We start from the raw sequence: 21,410 nt of genomic DNA, 5'->3' as shown, positions 1-21,410 counted from the left end.
AAGCTGATCCCCTTGAAACTCTGCTGTGTCTGGGTGTAAATCTGCTCCTGGAGCCCACCCGACAGTCAGGGATGGGTGACGTTGCTGAGGCCCCGTGAGGGCCTCGTTTAAGGAGCAGTGGACGTTCTCATTAACGCTCTCGCAGACTTGGCCCTGCCTTTCTCTGCGCCTGTGAGGCAGTCCTGGTCATCGTGTAGACGTCCACTGATGGCGGAGGGCCGGAACAGCCCAGGGATGGCGGCACGGGTGACTCCACGGTGGGGGAAACGATCCTGCCTTTGCTCGCAGTGGCCAGGTTTTTGTTTCTCCTGTTCCAGGCAAGGCAGAGAGAGAAGATGAATGAGGAGCATAACAAACGCCTGTCCGACACCGTCGACAAGCTTCTGTCAGAGTCTGATGAGAGGCTCCAGCTTCATCTCAAAGAGAGGCTGGCTGCCCTGGAAGACAAGGTGGGATGTCACACACCTCGCCGAAGGTTTCCCATCCTTTACAGAGAGATCGCCCATGTTCTGCTCCCCAGGAATGCTGCATAATGGTGGTTAACAGCCATTACAGGAAGTAGAAATGACTCCGTAAGGAGGAAAAAGTGCCAACTGTTAACCGCTCGCTGAATTAACTTCTCGTTTGTTATGTTCTTGCCCAATTTGTGTGTATGGAAGCTTGTTTACCATTCTTATTCTCTAGAGCAGGAGTTGGCAAACTGTTTCTATAAAGGGCCAGATAGTAAAAATTTTAGGCTTTTACGAATTATGAGTGATTGAGCAAAATAATTTCATGCCTACTAATAATGAGCATGAAAGCAGCCGCTGGTGACATGTGAGTGAGTGACTGTGTTCCAGTAGAACTTTGTTGACAGGGACAGGCCCTCGCTTGCCAGCCCCTGCACTGGAATCTTTTGCTGGGCCCAGCCCTCACCCCTTCGTTGCTCCTGCGTCGGAAGTTAATTTCTGTCTCGTTTATAAACATAACGGTGTAGGAGAATGGTGTAAAATAAAGGCTTGGATCAACTGAAAGTGTTCCAGCTCCTCCCTCTCTCCCTCCATTCGGTTTGGAAAATGTCTGAGCAGGACTCATGCTCCTCTCATCATGGGGACACTTCAGCCATCCCCAGGGTGAAGGAGAGCCCTAGAATTTGTCAGAGAAGCTCTCATGGGCGACAGTTGCATTGGGCCTTGGCACGACCTGTCCCGACTGCACGGGTGTCCCTAAAGATAACGGCCAGAGCCTGCCCTGTGGTGGGCACCGTGGTCACGCTCATTCGAGAGAGACCAGTGGTCATTACTAATGACGTGACGTTCCTGTTGCACAGAGCCCGTCAGGAAAGGCGTTATCAGAGACCACACAGGGCGCTTCCCCCTTTCCTCCTTGATCAGTGGGCCAACCTTAAGGGCAGAATACTTTTACCTTAGATTTAAACTGTACGTTTGAAACTTATGTCAGGTTTCCCAAGTGACCGATGAATTGTAAAATCTAAAAGCTACTATAAACCAGTTTAACGGATGCAGATAGGCCTACACTATGGGCTTGACATGCTTACTTAGAAAAATCCATCACGGAGGTAGTAGGTTCTGTATTTAAAAATTATCATGAGAAGTTGCGATGGTCTCACTGTTGCATTTCACTCTAATACTGCTCATGAGTACGTTCACGTGGCCTCTTTTCCGTGGTACTTTATTGTCTTAGACAGAAATGTAGCCATACTATTATGTGGAACGTTTTCAAGAATCAACACTAAAGGACTCTTCATCTTTTGCAGAATTCTCTATTACGAGAAGTTGAAAATGCAAAAAAGCAGTTAGAAGAAACGCAACATGATAAGGTACTTAAATCTCTAAATCATTGAGAAATCCGTGAATTGAGCGAGTTCACTGTTGCTATAACTACTACAGACGTTGGGTGAAGTGGGGTCAAACTTTCCTGCTGTAAGATTTATGGCACTCCTAGAGTTGTGCGTGAATGCGTTTGTGTTGGCGGTGGATGTTAAGTCTGGCAGCGGGTAGGGATCAGAGTTCTGAGTCCTTTCTGGGTTCATTTGGAAGCTAAAACCTTAGCACAAACCTGTCCTCTAGAACTGTGCTGTGCAACAGAAATGTAATGGGAGCCACATGTATAATCTAAAATTTTCTAGTAGCCACATTTAAAAGTGTAATGTGAAACAGGTGAAATTAGTTTTACTTAACCTGATAGAGTCAAATGTTATTTTATCATGTCATTAATACAAAAGCTAATGAGCTGCTTTACATTCATTTTTTTCATAGTGGGTCTTTGAAACCCGCTGTGTGCTTTATAGTTACAGGACATCTCAGTTTGGACCAGCCCCATTCAGGTGCTCAATGGCCACGTGTGGCGAGTGGCTGCTGTATGGGACAGCATAGATCTAGAAGGTTATAGGTGACTTAAAAAGTTTTTTGTCAGGGCTGGCCCCGTGGCCGAGTGGTTAAGTTCGCGCGCTCCGCTGCAGGCGGCCCAGTGTTTCGTCGGTTCGAATCCTGGGCGCGGACATGGCACTGCTCGTCAGACCACGCTGAGGCAGCGTCCCACATGCCACAACTAGAGGAACCCACAACGAAGAATACACAACTATGTACCAGGGGGCTTTGGGGAGAAAAAGGAAAAAATAAAAAAAAAATCTTTAAAAAAAAAAAAAAAAAAAAAAAAAGTTTTTTGTCAGTTTTCCTTACTGTTTTGACGTGTACAAAAATGAGATTGGACGTACAAATGAACAAATGATTCATGAATGAATGAATGTGTGCTCGATGTGAGACAAAGACAATACAGAAAGGAAAAAGACAACACAGGGAAGTCTGTGCAGTAGAAGGTGAGTATTGTTCGCCTCTCCCACCCCAAATCTCTCTACAGAATTAATAATTGTTAATGACTCGGTGTTTCGCCTCTAAAAACTTCTCTTTGACTAAGACATGACTTTTTATGCATCAGGGTTTATAAAGCTAATTTGGTGGTCTGAGTGTTTATGTTTACTATAGGACTCTCGGAGAAAACGTTCTCAGAACTAAAATACTTGATATTTATAACTGCTAATTTAACCTATTATGGTTATGTTCAACATTTGATGCAAATAATTTTAAATCCTGAAGGAGACAGCTGCAGTATGTGTCATTTGCTGTTTTGTAGGATCAGCTCGTACTGGACATCGAAGCCTTGAGGGCTGAGCTGGACCAAGCGAGGCTGAGAGGGGCGTCCCTTCACCACGGGTACGGCACTCACGTGTTCACAGACACTCTCCAGCACCTGCTGTGTGTGTACGGGGCGCTCACAGACGTGCTCCGGCATCTGCCGTGTGTGTACAGGCCACTCACGTGCTCACAGACGTGCTCTGGCACCTGCCGTGTGTGTACGGGCCACGCATGCGCTCACAGACACTCTCCAGCACCTGCCGTGTGTGTACAGGGTGCTCGCACACTCACAGACGCACTCCAGCACCTGCTGTGTGTGTACAGGGCGCTCACACCCTCACAGACACTCTCCAGCACCTGCTGTGTGTGTCCGGGGCGCTCACAGACATGCTCCGGCACCTGCCATGTGTGTACAGGGCACTCATGCGCTCACAGACACGCTCCAGCACCTGCCCTGTGTGTACAGGGTGCTCGCACACTCACAGACACATTCCAGCACCTGCCGTGTGTGTACAGGGCGCTCACGTGCTCACAGACATGCTCCGGCACCTGCCATGTATGTACAGGGCGCTCACATGCTCACAGACGCACTCCAGCACCTGCCGTGTGTGTATAGGGCGCTCACATGCTCACAGGCGCACTCTGGCACGTGCCATGTGTGTACAGGGTGCTCACGCGCTCACAGACACACTCCAGCACCTGCCATGTGTGTGCAGGGTGCTCACGTGCTCACAGACGTGCTCTGGCACCTGCTGTGTGTGTACGGGGTGCTCAGACATGTTCAAGCGCCTGTCGTATGTGTATAGGGCGCTCACACCCTCACAGACGCACTCCAGCACCTGCCGTGTGTGTACAGGGCACTCACATGCTCACAGGCGCAATCTGGCACGTGCCATATGTGTACAGGGTGCTCACGTGCTCACAGACATGCTCCAGCACCTGCTGTGTGTGTACGGGGAGCTCACGCACTCACAGACACGCTCCAGCCCCTGCCGTGTGTGTACAGGAACACATGCAGGCCACAGGGGCAGCCAACTGAACACACTGCCTGGCCTGAGCTCAGGGAGCCTGGGGCTTCAGAGCAGGCCGGAGGGCAGAGGACAGCATCATCCTGAAGGTTAGGTTCTGGTACCTTGGAGGTTCCCGTCACGTCCTTGACTCAACTCAGAACCGCAGGAGGAGGTGGGGCTGGGGACGATTGATTAGTGTCGGGCATATGAGTCTGAGGCACCCGACAGAGTGTGGGCGTGATGGTGTCGGGATCGGAGGACAGAGCCCAGGGTGCCAGAGGAAGCCCCGTCCACCTGGGAGTGACGGTCGCATCCTCGAGGTGAAAGAGAAGGCCGCGGAGAGCCTGCGCTGCTGGAGCGGGAGGATGCCCTGATGTTCGCGTGTCTGGTGCGGCGCTTGGAGTCTGTATGTTTTGAAGAGGCTGAGAGTTAACGGCGTGGCGCTCGCAGATCTTTCGAGGCGTGACCGGGCCGGCTGCTGCGGGAGTGAGCCCCCTGGCTCGGCGTGAATCTACCAAGTTGCCCGGCATCCTGAGTTTTTCTTCCTCACCGTGGTAGAGGCGGTAATTCTCATTTAGGTGATTTACTTCTTTGTAGAAAATGGTCATCAAGTGAGAGTTACGCTTTAGCAAAAGTTATCGAAGCGCTTACCTGGTGGTGTGGTGAAACACAGGAGACGGGCCCCTGCCTCCAACACGACTCAGGAGGAAGCTCCGAACCTCTGCAGGTGTTCCGGCATTTGCCAAGTTAGGACATCCTGAAGGTTTAGGGTATCTTGCGGCTGTCCCTGCCTAACCCACTCCTAGAAACTAGAGGAGAAATCAGCGAGGACAGAGAGGCAGAGCCAGAAGCTTCCCCTGACGCCGAACCCGCTGGAAGGTGGAGTTTCGAGGAGGAGAGTGTGCGCTTCAGAGAGCGAGGTGCAGAGGAGGACCAGTGCAGGGAACAGGCACTTGCTTTCTGCTTCAGGTCCTCGCTGGTGGAAGGCTCGTGTCGTTAGAGCGCTGCAGGCGGACCCGCTGCTCGGGATTGCAGGCGTGTGTGCGAGGAGGCTCTCACAGGCACGTGGGTGAAGAGGAAGTGGACACACGTGTGTGACTCTTGTGGAAGTCGAGTCCTGAAGGGAAGGGAGCCGGTGTAGGAGCTTGAGGGGGTGGCAGAGCTGGGGGCAGTTTTTCCGATGGAGACGTCTTGACATGTTTGCCGGTCCCAGGTGTGATGTTAGAGGTGAAAGACAAGGAGAGAAAGGAGCTCTTTGCTCTGGTAGTGCAGAGGTGGCAGGAGGGGATGGCCAAGGTCACCTGGGGCGGAGTGGTCTGAAGACAGTGGGCAGGAGAGGCTGCATGCGGAGGGAAGGGCTTTGTTTCCGGGAGGCAAGGCTAGAGGCTGCATGTCAAGTGGCCTAGAAGAGAGGTGGTTGGGAGCTGTAGAAACGGGGGGAAGACCAATCACAGTAGGCGTGGAAGGGCCTTGGGTGGACTGAGGAGAAGGGGTCTGGCAGGCAGGGCAGGCTCAGCTCATTTGGTGTGACTCCACGGTGAGATCGGTCATCTTGTTTTTGTGATCTTCTCCATGAGAAAAGGTAGTCTAGCTTGAGGAGTGGAAAAGCACGGTGATGGGTGGCCTTCCATAAACAGATCGGCCATATAGAAGAGAGGCTTCAGCAAGTGATGAGCTGCAGGGTGGTGGCGGGTCGGGAGGCAGGTAAGCCTGGGAAGGGGTGTCAGAATCGGGAAGCATTTGTGCTTCCCGAACCATCCAGAGGTACACGCAGGATTTCAGGTGCATCGCTTTCATCTGCCGTTGAACCGTCTCACGGCCCCAGAGCAGTTGGGCTGGAAGTCACCCTGAGGGAGAGTGAGAGTGTCGTGAGGAGTAAGGGGTAGAGGAAGTAGGGCTGGGTGTGCTCCAAGGGGAATTCCAGACTTGGAGATCTTCGAACAGGCAGTAAATCTCGTGTAACGCTACAAGAAGGTATTTCTTTAAAAAGATGTCGAGAGGTGTGTACCAAAAGTAGATGAGTTGGCATGTCAGCCTGGCCCTGTCCACGATCGGGTGGGGAGGCTCGAGGGGTCCCCTGTCTAACTGGCTTTAATCAGATGAATGGACTCTGTCTTCTCAGATCGTAAGGCCTCCTGAAAATGAAGGCAGCCAGCCGTCTTTCCGGAGAACAGGGAGGCCCTCGGTGGCGGGCCAGGACTGAGGTGTGGCTGGGGTGCCCACGGTCAGGGCTGAGCGCTGGGCTGGGCTGCGCCCTCCTCGCCTCCGCTCACCAGTTCCTCCCCAGGGCCTCTCCTAGTGACTCTCTTGAGCGTCTCCCTCGCGGGTGCTCAGGGCCCCAGTCACTGGTTCAGGGGACTGTTTTAGCCGGGCGTGTTGATTGTCTGTCAGTCTGATTGCACGCAGTCTCTGCTTTTGGTTTGGAATCCTCAAAGCGTCCTGCCCAGCCCGGTTCATACCAGCCCGAGCTGTGGTCAGAAGGGCTTCTGCAGCCGCTCCCTCCGAGGGGCCTGTGGGAGCGCTTCAGACAGTGCCACGCAGAGAGAGGAGTGTCGGTGTCCACCAGCCTCACACTGCGGAGCCTGGCACAAATGGGAGAGTGACCGTGGAAGGCCGCAGGTGGGGGTGGGGGTGCTTCCTGGTGGGTCGAGGAGAAGGTCGAGCAGAGGCAGGGCTGAGCACCCCTCTGCGGGCCCTGACATGGGTGACGGATGCCTCTTCCACGGCCCAGACAGCTGGACCCCATCCTCTCATCTCCAGGTCTGCAGTGGCAGCATTGGCTTTCCTAGGTATGGAGTGTCCCCGCTGGCGGGGCTGAAAGGCTCAATGCTGGCGGGAGCGAGGACAGAGGTGCCCTCCTTGGAGTCCTTTTTCTGTGAAATTACGTGTTTTCCAAATTGACAGCTTCTGGCTTGACTAACAAACTTAGTTCACTTTTCTTATCTAATAATGACCTTTTGTTTTCCATATTTCAGCCGACCCCACTCGGGCAGTGTCTCGGATTTCAGGTTCCCTGTGGCAGACGGTCCCGCAGACGCCTCCAGCAGCAGCGCGGTGTTGCGGCGCCCCCAGAAAGGCCGCGTGGCAGCCCTGCGGGATGAGCCGTCCAAGGCAAGGGCCTCCGTCCTCGCCGCCCGCGAGCTGCCGGCCCTCGGGCGTGTCTCCTGCTCGTCCCGTGACTTTGAGACTTTGGGGATTCCAATGGTCATAGGTCGCCTTCTCTCTTCCCCTCCCCCCATTTTCCTTTTTCTGGCTAAGAGTTTCGTTTTAGGCATGCTTTTTTCTGAAGAACAAGTTCTGATAGAATATGACCTACTCTTAAGTGCAACGTAATGTAATTAGTACGGTTTGGAAGCAGCGATAAGCGTGAATGAATGCGTGTATCCGTCATCTTTTAGTGAGAAGAATTCACATCGGGAAGTTTAAATACCTTCCTGCTTGTGTCTGTTTAACAGCACTTCTTTATCTACTTCTGCGTATTTTTATTTACAGCACCCGTATTCAGTGCACACCTGGTTTGGGCCAGGCGTCATTATAGACTAGGGCTCCAGCAGTGAATACAGGCAGAGAAGATGCCCGCACCGCCAGGGCGCACGTTCTAGTGAGGAGCCAGCGTGCGTGAGAAGTACAGTACGGGCCGTGTGTCAGTTTCCTCTCACTGCGGTCACAGGCTGCTGCGAGCTCAGTGGCCTAAAGCAAGGAGCACTTAGAGTTCACAGGTTCCGTGGGCTCGGGGCTGTGAGCAGGACGGTTCGGGCTCAGTTCTCCTGAGGTTGCAGCCGTCCGGATTCTCACCTGGGGCTGAAGAGTGCACTTCCAGGCTCACTCGCCTGGCTCTGCCTGGCCCCTCTCTGGGGGCTGCTTGAGTGTCCTGGAAAGGTGCCCGCCAGCTTTGCTCCGGGCTCATTCTGAGAGAGAGCCAGGAGAAAGCCCCAGAGCCTCTGAGGCCCTGGTCTGGAGGCAGCACGCCTTCACCTGGGCTGCACTCGGTGCGTTAGAGTGAGTTAGCGAGTCCTGCCCTCACTGTGGGCCAAGGGAGGAGTGTTAGAGAAGTGTGGACGTATATTTAAACCACCACAGGGTTTCCGATGGTCATAAGCAGGGAAAGGAAACCCGGGGTACCCTGAGCTGTAGGAGGGGAATGATAGTTTTAAGTAGGGTAGCCAGCGAGGTCTCACAGGGACGGTGACATTTGAGCCAAGGAAGGGAAGGACCCATTTGGAGATATTAGAAGGTCATGCCAACACGATGTGCTGATGGGTTGAATATAGAGTATGAGACAAAGAGGCGAGTGAGGCCCCCGAGGGCCCGTGCTTGAGCAGCTGGAGGCTGGAGGCTGTCTCCTGCGATGAGGAAGACTGCGGGGCAGGGGAGACGAGTGGAGCCTGGCCCTGATCAGGTCGACAGCCCTATCTGCTGTCCAGGTGGACGTGTCAGGTAGGCAGTTGGATATTCTGGCCTGGAACCCAAGAGAGAAGTCTGGACTAGAGATAAAGATGTGGGGGTCATGACCATACAGATGGTGTTTAAAGGTGTAAGATGAGATCAAGTCCAAAGTGGGTGCCTGTTGATAGAGAGGAGCTTCCAGGATAGAGCCGTGGGCCCCTCCAAAATTGAGAGGTTGGGGAGACTGAGAAAGGACCGGCAGGAGACTAAAGAGTGACAAGGAGGTAGGCAGAAACCCTGGACAACGGGGCCTGCAGCCGAGTGAGCGAGATGCTCAGGGAAGAGGGAAGAGCAGCAGGCCTGGGCCTGCCGATGGGCCAGACGAGAGGGCGGTGGAGGTCAGTGGCGGACTTCTTAAGGTGGGCGCTTTGATCCTGGAGCAGCTCTGTGGGAGGGGAGGTGAGCAGGAGGAGAGGAGGTGGAGGCGGAGTCGAGGCGGCTCTGGAGACCTTTTACTCATCGGGACGAAGTGCAGTGGTGGCTGGAAAGAGACGTGGCATCCAGGTTCCGTGGTTCTGGTGTGTTATCTGAAGGAGGGAGAAGGGCGCAAACCTTCTCAGGCTGATGGGTGTGGGCCAGTAGAGAATCGATTACCCCGAGAGAGGGAGGGAGCACAGCAGGCGAGCCTGGAGTCAGCCAGAGGGGGTGCGCCTCGTGCCCAGAGGTGGGGCTGGCCTGGGTGGGGGCCCAGGTACCTGGCCGCGACCTCAGATCTTGGGAGGGGAGGTGGAGTGCATGGGTAAAGGCCCGGGGGACGGGGAGATAAGCCAGCAGGGCATCTCAAGTCTTGTGGTTGCTCTAATGTCGTGTCAGTGAAGTGGGAGGCAGGGCCCTGGGCTCAGTGAGGACGGGAGAGGAAGAGATGGAGGCTTCGAGAGAGGGGCTGAGACAGCCGCACGGGATGGGTCACGTGGCCCCGGCGCGCATGCCTTCTCTGTGCGCGTTCTGATTGCACACGGTACCCCTCCATCACGCGAGACAGGAGTTGGCTCGGCACAGAGGAGCCTTTTCTCCGAGAGCCTCAGTTCTCTAGAGACCGTGGTCCGCCAGCTCGCTCTTCCCTGGGTGTTGAGACGAGTGCGTCCGACGGCTGCCCTGCTGTCTCCTTCTGCCCCTGCCTGCTGCTGTCTGTGCTCGTCCACACCGGGCTCAGAAGAGGGAGGATTGGGGAACTCCAGTGAGGTGTGTTACTCGATAACACTAGTACAGTGGTGTGGCAACTGCAGTGAACACAGCTGCCGTGGATCTAGTGAACTTTTTACTTCCCATTAGCGTGGCTGATCGTGCCATGTTTTTGTGTGTGTGGTTTTTGTTTTTGTTTTTGCTGAGGAAGATTAGCCCTGAGCTAACGTCTGTGCCGGTCTTCCTCTGTTTTATATGTGGTTCGCTGCTACAGCGTGGCCAACTAGCAGTGTAGGTCCAAACCCGTGGATTCAGGCCACCGAGGCAGAGTGCACCGAACTTAACCACTATGCCACAGGGCCGGCCCCCGCATGGTGTATTTTTCTAATTTTCAGTTTTTGTTTGCACTCGGTCTTGTCACCATTGTGAATAACGTCATGGAAATGCCTTGTGTCCACAGTGAGATGTGACTGTTACCAGGCAGTCTAAGTAATCGACTGTCCTGCCCCTGAAATACTGCCTGCTTAATACGTGTCAGCAACTTACAAGCATGGCCTATTTTTCCAAAATCTTTTGGGCTTCTATTTAAAAGATATTTAAGTTTCTGCTAGGTTTACTGTAAGTTGCTGTAACTTGGTTGTTATTTTCCATCTTTGCTGAGATTTGATTTTCTTGTTTCTAGGTACAGACTCTTAATGAACAGGATTGGGAACGTGCCCAACAAGCGAGTGTCCTGGCCAACGTGGCGCAGGCCTTCGAGAGTGATGTGGACGCGTCCGACGGCGAAGACGACAGGGACACCATCTTCAGCCCAGCTGGCCTCTTGTCCCCCAGTGGGCAGGCCGATGCCCAGACGCTGGCCATGATGCTTCAGGAGCAGCTGGACGCCATCAACAAGGAGATCAGGTACGTGGGCTTGTGCATAGCACCACAGACACCATGCATGTCTCTAAAGAATTGTATGCTACCTAGGACAGTCTGGAAGAAATACTGTGGACGTATTCTACACGTCCCATGATAGTAAAACTTAGTTCAATCCTGTTTGAATAGTTTTAAGTTCTGAGGTTGCCCTTGATTGGAAAGTTCAGTTGACCGGGCGTTCTCGCCACAGTTGTGGTGTGGGTACACTTGTGTAAGATCTTGCAGAAGGGTGAAAGGGGTTCGGTCCGTTCCCCCACGAGCCGATGACACAGCTGGAGAGCGTTGCCGGGGAGCTCAGTGTCCACCTGTGCCACTCTGGATCCCAGGCCGGGTTCCAGAGACGGGCGGGGTGCAGAGAGCTGAGCGCACATCGGAGGAGGCCTCCCTGCTCCGAAGTGCAGAGGGGAGCTGTGGTGTGGGGCAGGGCACCATGGAGAGCCAGGAGGAGGTGGACTGGCCTGGCGCCCTTGTGGGTAAGAAGCAGGACTCTTTTCACGGGCAGTGCCAGGTGGCGGGTGACTTACGAGGAGAAACGCCAGAGTTCAGTCCACTGGCAAGCGAAGGTGAAACATGCAGTAGGAAGCGGGAGGGAGAGTTTCCTGCCCCCCTCCAGCCTGAGTGTCCCCCAACTCTGAACCCTGCGGGGGGCAGGGAGCTGGGGCAGCGTCCACCTGCCGCTTGTGCCTCCTCCAGCGCTGAGGAGGGCCCTCTTGTGTGTCTTTCAGAGCCTCACGTTTTCAGGTGTGTCACCCAACCACCTGGAACAGAAAGCCGAGGTTTTCAGATTGGCAAATTCCCACTCCTACTTGCGTTTTCCTCTATTAAACTAATAGAATGTGAAAATTGGTTCATTACAAGACAGTGGTCAGGGGCAGGCCCCATGGCCGAGTGGTTAAGTTCACGCGCTCCGCTTTGGCGGCCCTGGATTTCACCAATTTGGATCCTGGGTGCTGACACAGCACTGCTCTTCAGGCCATGTTGAGGCGGCATCCCACATAGCACAACCAGAGGCACTCACAACTAGAATCCAGCACTATGTACTGGGGGCTTTGGGGAGAAGAAGAAGAAGAAAGAAGGCGACGATTGGCAACAGTTGTTAGCTCAGGCGCCAATCTTTAAAAAAAAAAAAAAGACAGTGGTCAAAGAATGGTTTGAATCTTAACCTTGTCAGTGTTTCAGAGGTGTTTTCTTTCGAAAGCCTCTTAGCAGTTATAACAGTAAATTTACACGACAAAGGGCCGACTGTGGGGTGCAATCCAAAGACTTGCCCGTCCGAGGGGGGGCTGTCCCCGTGGCCGAGTGGTTAAGTTCCTGAGCTCCGCTGCAGGCGGCCCGGTGTTTCGTTGGTTCGGATCCTGGGCGCAGACATGGCACTGCTCATCAAGCCAAAGACTTGCCCGTCCGAGGGGGGATTAAGAGGCCTTAGGTCTGGGGTGCAGGGTGACAGGGAGCCCAAGATCTGCCCTGTCAGGCCTGAGGCAGCCGTGGTCCGGTCCTGCATGCACACAGAGACCAGCCGTGTGCCGGTGACCCTGCGGGAGGTCCGGGCAGAGTTGCTGCCAACATTTTGTTCTTGTCAAGCTGACACAGACGCCAAGTGCCGGTTCCTGCGCAGAGCCTGCGGGAGGGAAGGAGGGGCAGAACTAACTCCAGGGAGAGCTGTAGGCTCTGCAAGGAAGGGGTGTGCGGCCTGCAGTCTGCCTCCGTAAACCACGGTTCGTGTGCTGTGTTCAACCCCGCAGAGCCCGGAAGACTGCCTTTCCCCATCGCTGTGGGAAACGCGAAAGGATTATAAACGTCAGCTTTTATTTTTCACAGTGTATTGCTAAGTAAAATGGGTTCTTCTTTATGTAGCAAGTTGACCTGATATAAATGGTAAATTCTGTCCACTGCCTTGGTATCAGTAACAGAAAGTACTTTCAGAATATATAAGTAGAACTTTAATTGGACAGGTTACTGCAAGGTTACTACTAATTTAATATTAGAGTAATGATTTGCATAGTCAAATATTAAAACTGCTGTTTAAGCATCCACTATACATTAGGAGAGAAGAGCTTTAATTATGAATTTCCAAATTAATGCAGCATGGTTGATGTGAATTCATTCAGATGAGGCTGGTGGAGAATTCTGTCAAATAATACAAACAAAATACTTTTGTTCGAACTCAACCTTTAAAAAAAAAAAATCAGTGTTTTCGTCTAGTCTAGAGACTTAAGTGTTTGGAAACTCCTGATTGCTTTGTAAATTGATTTTTTGATTATATCAGAGTTCCCAGTTTCCAGTCAAAAAAACCGATAGGTAAATGTGCAGCTGTGCCCTGAGAAGTGGGAATGTCGGAGCTGTAAAATTCAAACATCTCGTTGTGTAGTAAGAGAGTTGCCAACTAGCCCCTCCAGACTTGTGGGGTACTTAAATAAAATCAAACGCGAGTGATCAGAGATAGTTGGTAAGACTCAGTGGAAGGTGTACTTTGTGCTGTTCCGAAGCCGAGTGTGTTAAAGAGAGAAAAAGTAGAACGTTTTTGCTGAAGTGTTAATTGTTGGAGCAACCGTCATTGGAGTTTCCTTACAGTAATGCAAGCACCGATTTTTTCATCTGAACCCGTTAATCTGTCTGCTAATGAAGGAAGGATGACTGTTTTGTTTTTACTTTAGGTTGATACAGGAAGAAAAGGAAAACACAGAGCAGCGGGCGGAGGAGATTGAGAGTCGAGTTGGCAGTGGGAGTTTTGGCAATCTTCGTCGTTTTAGATCAGTGAGCTCCATTCCCCTCTACCCTGCCTCCTCGCTCGCCGGCTCCTCTCCTCCGAACAGTGGCCGGTCCACCCCGCGAAGGATTCCGCACAGCCCAGCTCGGGAGGTGGACAGACTAGGTATCATGACTCTGGTAAGGATTTGTCTTTTCTTGTGCTGTCTCCCCTCGCCCCCGACACACCTGATTTAAGTCTTGGACACCACGAATATGCTTTATTTTTAACCCGGAAGAAAATCAGGTGCATTTGTTATGCTCAGAGGTTTGAGATTTTTAAAACCAACTCATATTTAATCATTCAACAATAGCATGGTGACAAATTAATTTTAATATTGGGGTGATGCCTGAACTCCAGAGAAGTTTTCACTTGTTCAGCTCTGAGCGTGGTCAGCTCTGCAGGGTTCGGCAGCTAGGGGGATATTTTTGTTTTCCAGCAATAGACAGTGTAACAAAAGTAAATACAGCAGCCATCGTAACATATAGGAAAATGTGCAGAGAGAGTCAGTGCTGTCTGTCTTTACGTTCGGGATGCCTGACTGGAGGGTACAGAATATGCCGTCAAAAACAAAACTGAAGAAAAAGCTAAATCGGTCCTCTTAATAATGCCCTCGGTGGCATGCTTGGCACCGGTTCTGCAGGTGAATCCAGGGTGGCGTGAGTGAGAGCGCGCTGCCGCTTGGCCTCCCCGGGAAGCGCGGGGCTGCGTTCGTGCGCAGCCTCTGGAAGTGCAGGGACCGCGACAGCGTGCTGCTCTAAAGAATAGTGCCTAGCTTTCTCACGTGTTTAGTCTGGGTTTTGTGAATGCATGAAATCATGTTGACAGCGTTCTGCTTTCTCACTGCGCTTCCGTTCTCATTTCTTCTGCTACCACCCATTTTCGTTTTTAGTTGCGTTGTTAGCCTGCGTGTAATTAAATGAACCGTGAATCGCTTTAGTAGCGTCCGAAGTGGTAACTAGTCCATTTCGCGGTGTTTTGACATAGTATTTTTATAATTTACATCGTTAGCTCATTAGCTGATATTTTAAGCTCTTTGACAATTTCATGCTTATTTCCTTTCAGAGAATTTGTAAAAACAGTTCTGTTTTTCTTTTTCCTTGTTTTTGTAGTTGTGTGTGCCGGCTGACGCTGTGTCTGCTTCCGTGTTTAGTTTTGATTTCCTGTGTCATCCTTCTGTTTATTTTGTCACTGTTAGTCCAGGCCTCAGCCCGCGCTGTGACACCCCCTCCACGGGGTGCTCAGGGAACCGCCACAGTGGGGGCCATGGTGTGTGTGTGGGGGCCACTGGGGCTCATTAGTGGGGTTTCTGCGTTATCTTCGTTTCTCATGAAATAGTGTCTTTTTCCCTCAGTAGTGATACGTTTTTACTGCTGTGTCACTGTACAACAGATGTGGATACAGGCATGATATCGCTGGATCAGAGTGCTTTTATTCAAACTGTGTAGGGTTTGTGTAATTCAGAAATGAAATCTTTTATATATACAGAGATAATCCGCCAAGTATAGAATTAACGGAAACTTGACACAAACAGTATACCTTTTGGTTTTGATGCTTATATTCAAGACTGTAAATTTCATCAACTTGTTGGACATAAACAATTAATGCCTTTAATAGACTATTTTTTAAATTCACATATCTCATAGGAATCATAGAATGTGAAGATTCCACCTGCTATTCTGCTAGCTTTTATCCTTACGTATTTTCACAGGGTACCCTGCTTTAATCAAAAAATTTATGTTTGAGAAATTTTAAATCAATTTCTAGGTAAGAATTTTATATGAATGACCAATAGGTGATTAATAACTAAAAGTAGGTTTGTTCAGTTTTATAGTAAGTCTTGCAATAACTTCCTCGTCAACTAAATTGATGTTTAGAGACATGTTTTTCATTAGGGCAAACTAAGTTCTAGAGAAGTTTGGCTTAGAATAGACAACTGTTAGGGCCCTTTGTTCTATAAAATGCCGTATTTTAATAAATTGTATATGTTGTAATAGAATTTTATCTCCCTGAGTAACGATTTATAGTGTTTCTCTAGTAAATCTTGAGTAACTTACTGTTTAAATTTCATGGTGAAAAAGATGTTCCATTTCCAGTTACGTTTTCTCTGAATCTCAGCTCGCTTATATCTGTCTTGTCATTCTCTTTTTAATATATTTACCTGTACTGATCCTTGAATTTTTAACTTCAGAGTATGCAGTAAATCTGGTTTCTCTTCATTTCTTTGCATGCGTCCGTCAGCCTAGTGATTTAAGGAAACATCATAGAAAGGTCAAGTGTTTAGTAATTTAACATACCTTTGTTTCTCTGAAGTATTGACGGGCACCTATCATTTGGCATGAATGAGCCCTGTGAATCACTGACATTTAAATGGACATGTTGACACTCACCTGGCATGTCACAAATGACGATTGTCCTGTTGGAGACAGGTCACTGGTGGTTTGCATAGAATGCTGGGACAGGCGTAAGGGTGTGCCTTTCTTCCACTCATTTGCCTTCTCATCGTTGCATGCTTATTTATAATGGCTATAGTATTTTTTCAATGAGAAATTACTGAAGCAGAGCCACAGATTTTAGTTTGGGGAAAAACTAATTTTAATAAGCATAGCTAGAAGGGCCGGCCTGGTGGCGCGGCACTTAAGTTCGCATGTTCTGCTCCTCGGCAGCCCGGGGTTCGCCGGTTCGGATCCCGGGTGTGGACCTGGCACCCCTTTGAGAAAGTCATACTGTGGGAGGTGTCCCACATATAAAGTAGAGCAAGATGGGCACGGATGTGAGCTCAGGGCCAGTCTTCCTCAGCAAAAATAGGAAGATTGGCAGTAGTTAGCTCAGGGCTAATCTTCCTCAAAAAAAAAAAAAAACATAGCTAGCTGTCATGAGCTCTTACTGTATGCCAGGCCCTGTGCTGAGTGCTCTACGAGTCTGCTCTCTCGTCCTCATGGACTTCCCGTGAGATGCAGGTTACTGTCGTTATCCCCATGGACAGATGTGGAACGGAGGCTCAGAGAGGCCACGTGCTGTGCCTAGGGGCACACAGTTAGGGAACGCTGCAGTGTGGACTGGTCTGATTTCAAAACCAGGACACTGAGTCGCTTCCCCCACGGCCTGACTTCTCTGCAGATTCTCTCACCTCCTCACTCGTCCCTGACAGCGGGGGCCAGCGGGCCTCTTCTCCTTATAGATAGTCGTGAATCGGGCCTCCCTGTTCTTGGAGGACGTGCACGCACTGGGGAGCAGATCTGTTGACCAGAATGCCTTCCTCCTAACCTTCACGCCATGTGCCTAGCCTGCACCCCGACCCAGAAGCTGCCTGATCCTGCGCTGGTAGGCCGCCCTTCGGATGCTCGGGCAGCTGTCCTCTGACCGCAGCGCTTAGAGCACATGAGCTGGGCGGCAGCCGTGGGAGCCCTCCGCTGCGCAGAGCACCGTGGCGATTCAGCGAAACGCAGGCTCAAGTCCCCGCTGTCAGTGATGATTTGTGACCTGGGTGTGCTGCTCGCCCTCTCTGCGCCTTGGTTTGCCCTCCTGTTTAAGTGAAGACAACGACAGAAGCGCGCTCCTCGGGGTGGCCGCAGACGGTGCCCGTCCGTGCACGATCTGCAAGGAGCTGAGAGCTTATAACCGGCCCCGCGGCGCACAGCACGCCCTCAGTCCCGCCGACTCGCATCCGTGTTTCCCTCGGTGGGAAGGCTTTCTCAGGGAAGGAAGGAGCGTGTTGATTGACGTCCAGGCAGGACAGCCTGACCCTGTTGCTCACGGCACTGTGGGCTGGCTGGCTGGCTCCTTCGAGGGCCTTGCTGTGGGGCTGTGGTGAGGATGAAAGGCAGGAGTGCAGGCATGGTGCAGACACGGGCGGCGTGGGCCACGCACTGTCCTCCTCCTCAGCATCCCTGGCCTACGCCGCCGTGACCCCCCAGCTGTCGGGGAGCTTCGTTCCAGTCAGCTCTGAAAGAGCGTGCAGGCCCCAGCCTGGCGGGCCCCGGGCTGGGCAGGGCCCCTCACCACGGGGGCGCAACGGGAGCAGCCACCGGCCAGGGCGGGCTGCTCCTCCTGAGCTCTGTCTCCGCTGAAGACAGTGAACTCAGTCCCGTGGACTGCTCCCTGTCCTGTTCTTTTTTGTTTTTTATAGGTGATTGTTTTAACCTCAGTTTGAAATCTCTCCCTGTTTCAGTTTCGTATTGATAGTTTCTAGCCGTCGTAGCCTTTGGTTGTCTGCAGATTGTAATTTGAAATCAGGAGAGCATGCGGAATCTATCCAGCTACGGCTTAAGGTTCTATCTTAAATGAGTTCGACTCCATTTTGCACTAAGCCCCTTGGTTGTCACTGAGCCGCTGTGGGGCTGCAGTGGAGCGACACTCTACACAGTCGCATTAAAAAAGCCCAAGTTGGCTGCTCAGGTCTTGCTGTTTGTACAAATGCCTGCCACGCACGTTTTGAGGACTCCAGCCCTGCCTTCACCACGGAGCCACATGGATCAGTAAGACCTGCCGGAGTTAACGTTTTCCCCACCGCCTCCTTCCTGTCCTCACGTTCCCCGACACGGGAAAACTGGCAGTCTGAAGGAGAGGATCTTCCAGTGGAAGGCCAGGACTGCTTTGAGCCGGCTTAAACAAATTGCTTTTAAACCGCGTAGAAAGACCTCAGTTTATAGCATCTGTTCTGCACGCTGAGACGTATGAGACAGACAGGCGTGTCTGGGATGCAGGAGTTAGATCCCTTTTCACTTTTCCACTTGTTACAGAGTCCAGGAAGGTGCATCCCTACTCAAAATGATAGCGGATCATGGTACAAGCTATTTCTCTTTTTCTCCCAAAACAAAAAGTTCTGGACAGTTTACCCAAGAGGTTTCTGCCCTCTCTGGTGTTTCTTCTGAATGCATCAGGAGATAAACACGTTCGTCTTCAGCTCCTCATCAGGGACAGTGAGTGCCGTGTGTGCTGTGTGAGGACGAGGTTTTGGGCGTGGTTCAGATCTCGGTGCCCTTCAGTGGCTGTCCTCGTGGTGGCCTAGGATCCTAGGGCGGGCGGGCCCTCGGGCTGCGCGCCAGGAGGCTCAGGAGGAGGAGTGCCCGTGTGTCCTGCCCGGGTCTCTGCACTCGTTCTGGTGCTCGTAGGCCAGGAGTCGGGCTCTGCTCTGTGCTCCTGCTCCTGATAAGTAAGACGGTCCTTTAACGTGGCGTTGGGCTAGAACGAGGCTGGTTGTACTCAGCAGAAAGCATAGCTCATGGATTTCCACATAAGTTTATGGTTATAATTTAAAGCCTATGTGTTGTGGGGTTTTTTTGGTCACAGTGTGTTGTTCACTAATTTTACACTGGTCTCAACCCCTCAGTTGCCAGCCTCCCTAGAAGAGGTACGAGACGACAAGACGACAATAAAATGTGAAACCTCGCCCCCGCCCTCCCCGCGGTCCCTTCAGCTGGACAGGCTGCACAAAGGGGCGCTGCACACGGTCGGCCACGAGGACCTCAGGGACTTACGGAAGTAAGGAGGGCAGCGTCCCACCCTAGCCCGGCTCCAAACAGACCGCCTTCTCATGCTCAGCTTTCAGAAATCCATTGCTCTCTTCTTGGGGAAAAAAGTCAGAATGATGACTTTAAAGAAATACCGGTTAATTGAGTTGAGTTGATTTAGATGATGCCCTCGGGCTGCCCTGGGAGCTCAGGTGAGCCCAGCAGAAGATGCTGTCTGTTTGGGCGACGTGAGTTTAGAAAGAGAGTTCAGTGATAGCAGCAATCTTGGAAAGCCTTCATTTCTTCAGAGTCTGCAAATTGACTCTTGTGAGAACTTTCTCTTCTTGTGGAGCATTTGCTAAGCATGTGGCGTGTTCTGAGCATTGCTCTGCAGGACCGTCCGTGTCCCGCCGCTCGGATGCGCTCTCTGCCTCTGAGCTGTGGAGAGCCCCACCTCGTCCCCAGCGCTCCAAGCGCCTCCCCACAGGGACCATGAGAGCCAGTGGGTGACTAGTGTGCTCCTATGTCAAACTACCACGGGCTGTGCTTTTGTCCCCCCCTGGCAGCCCTCGGTGGCGGGTGCAGGTGTCCATCCTCGCCGCCTCTGCAGTAGGCCCTGTGGCTCTTGTTTCGCGGCAGGGACGGTGGCACTGGGGAGGTTGCTGGGGCGCTGGGGTCAGGCCTCCAGTTGGGAGAGCATCTTCACAGCCGAGGGGCGGCCCTCAGGTGGGCTCATGGTGCTCTCTGCCTTCCATGGTTCGGCCTGGAAGCCTTCTCAGAAGGAGAGCTCCGGCTCAGAGCCTCAGCTCCTCAGAAACGGTTCTCTGTGGTGGGATGGCTGGGAGCCTTCGTTTCTACACGCGATGCATTTTGCGAAGGAGACATGCCTGGAGGAGACTTGGAATGCTCGTGTAGTTGGAAGAGCAAGTATTAAAAGCGTGGAGTGTTCTAGTGCCTGTGAATGGAACGTTGTGTTGGGACGAGGGCGCTCATTAAAGATCGTTTTCTGTCCCCAAAGCTCCACAGGCTCACAGGACAGCCCCGTGAGCAACCCCAGCAGTAGTAATAGTAGCCAGGACTCGCTCCACAAAGCCCCCAAGAAGAAGGGCATCAAGTCCTCCATCGGCCGCCTGTTTGGCAAGAAAGAAAAGGGCCGACCTGGACATGCCGGCAAGGAGTCATTAGGACAAGGTGGGTGGCTTCCAGCAAACATTCTTAACCCTTAGGATGGAGGCGGGGGGCCTGCCGTGTGTGTGCCTACTGTGTGCCCCCGGTTGTTCCCACGGGCGGTCTGTCGAAGACGCTGGGCGTTCTCAGGGAGTGAAAGCTCAGGAGGCGTATGTTTTCTCTGGGACACATGCGACCCAGAGAGCCACGGTGGACGTTCTTTGGCCCTGAACAACCTGGCGTCCCAGACAGAAAGGGCTCACTGTCTCTCGAGCATTCTCGTGCCTTGGTTGCCTAGTCAGAAACTTAGCCTTTAGAGGTGTTCTTTGCCTGCAAGTGCTCTTCCACCTGTTTCTGAACTCACCTAATGCGGCCGTGTTGATTTCTCTCGCTGTTTCAACCACTGGGCCCTCACAGCTGGCGTTTCGGAGACCGAAAACTCAGCTCAGGATGCCTTGGGACTCAGCAAACTGGGAGGACAGGCGGAGAAAAACCGGAAACTTCAAAAAAAGTAAGCTTTTCGTTATTCGTCCATCTCACTGAACACTTCTCAGTTGTGCCTGATTTTTAACTAACGTTTATTTAATAAATGTAGTATCTATTTATGTGTCTATATTACCTTCTGAAAGGTTAACCTAAAGCTTTTAAGAGACTGTGCTTCCTGGGGGGCTGAGAGCCTCTGCTCAGGAAGGGGGAGAGGACTCAGGGGAGGCTCCCGTCCCCCGGAGAGCTGTCTGATGAGGAGGGCTCCCCGCCAGGCGTGGGGCCCCGAGTCCGGCTCCGGTGCGTCAGCTCTGGGGGAGGGGCCGCTTAGCCTTGCTGCACTCCCGGTTTCCTCCTCTAAGATGGGAGTGCAGCGGTACGCGCCTCACACGGCTTTGTGAGTGTTAGACACGCATCTGTCGCTACATAAACACACGTAAAGCACTGGCAACAGTGCCAGCCATCCTAAAATAGGGAGAACTGAGTGTGTAATTGCAGCCACCGCTCCGACTTGATCACCAGCATTCAGAGTTTGCCGTGCGGGCTATGATCTGTCAGGAAATATTCGCTGAGTTGCCCCTTTTTTCCTCCTCCGGTAGATTTTGTATTTTTATCTTCAATAGACTCGTGATTTTATGGTCTGTTTATTAAATTTTGATTCCGATTTGTCTTGACTCTGAAAATAGGTGATAGCAAGGTGATCATTTTCTGCAAAGGTGCTGAGACGCTGCGATGCCCCGGGGTAGGGGCATGGAGGAATAGTGTGTGCGTGTTTCTCTGGCTTCGTTCTGATCGGGAGCAGGTTGTGTGTTGGTTGACCGTATGTCAACCAGAATTAAGTAGATGAACGAGGTAGGGAGAGACAGTATCCCAGTGAACTGGCGACTGAAAACTGAAACTGAACCACCCTCTACGACAGAAGGGGCAG

The 21,410-nt window shown here is 52.1% G+C and overlaps 1 protein-coding gene across 14 annotated transcripts in view; it reads left to right on the top strand.

Moving 5' to 3' along the window:
- Positions 1-21,410, top strand: part of LOC138916697 (liprin-alpha-1-like) — a 109,062-nt gene that overhangs the window by 56,669 nt on the left and 30,983 nt on the right. For all 14 annotated transcript variants that reach the window (XR_011424022.1, XR_011424018.1, XR_011424021.1 and 11 more), the window contains 9 exons: positions 318-449; positions 1,757-1,819; positions 3,133-3,212; positions 7,120-7,255; positions 10,395-10,618; positions 13,288-13,519; positions 18,712-18,863; positions 19,851-20,023; positions 20,417-20,510. Coding sequence is in view for 9 of the 14 variants with exons in the window: in XM_070229891.1 (XP_070085992.1) it covers positions 318-449; positions 1,757-1,819; positions 3,133-3,212; positions 7,120-7,255; positions 10,395-10,618; positions 13,288-13,519; positions 18,712-18,863; positions 19,851-20,023; positions 20,417-20,510 (1,286 nt within the window). In the remaining 5 variants the exon portion in view is untranslated. The remainder of the gene's footprint in view (positions 1-317; positions 450-1,756; positions 1,820-3,132; positions 3,213-7,119; positions 7,256-10,394; positions 10,619-13,287; positions 13,520-18,711; positions 18,864-19,850; positions 20,024-20,416; positions 20,511-21,410) is intronic.

Source organism: Equus caballus, chromosome 12 (assembly GCF_041296265.1).
Source record: "Equus caballus isolate H_3958 breed thoroughbred chromosome 12, TB-T2T, whole genome shotgun sequence".
Lineage (NCBI taxonomy): Eukaryota > Metazoa > Chordata > Mammalia > Perissodactyla > Equidae > Equus > Equus caballus.
The sequence above is the reverse complement of the archived record's forward strand: the minus strand, read 5'-3'. Positions and strand labels throughout refer to the sequence as shown.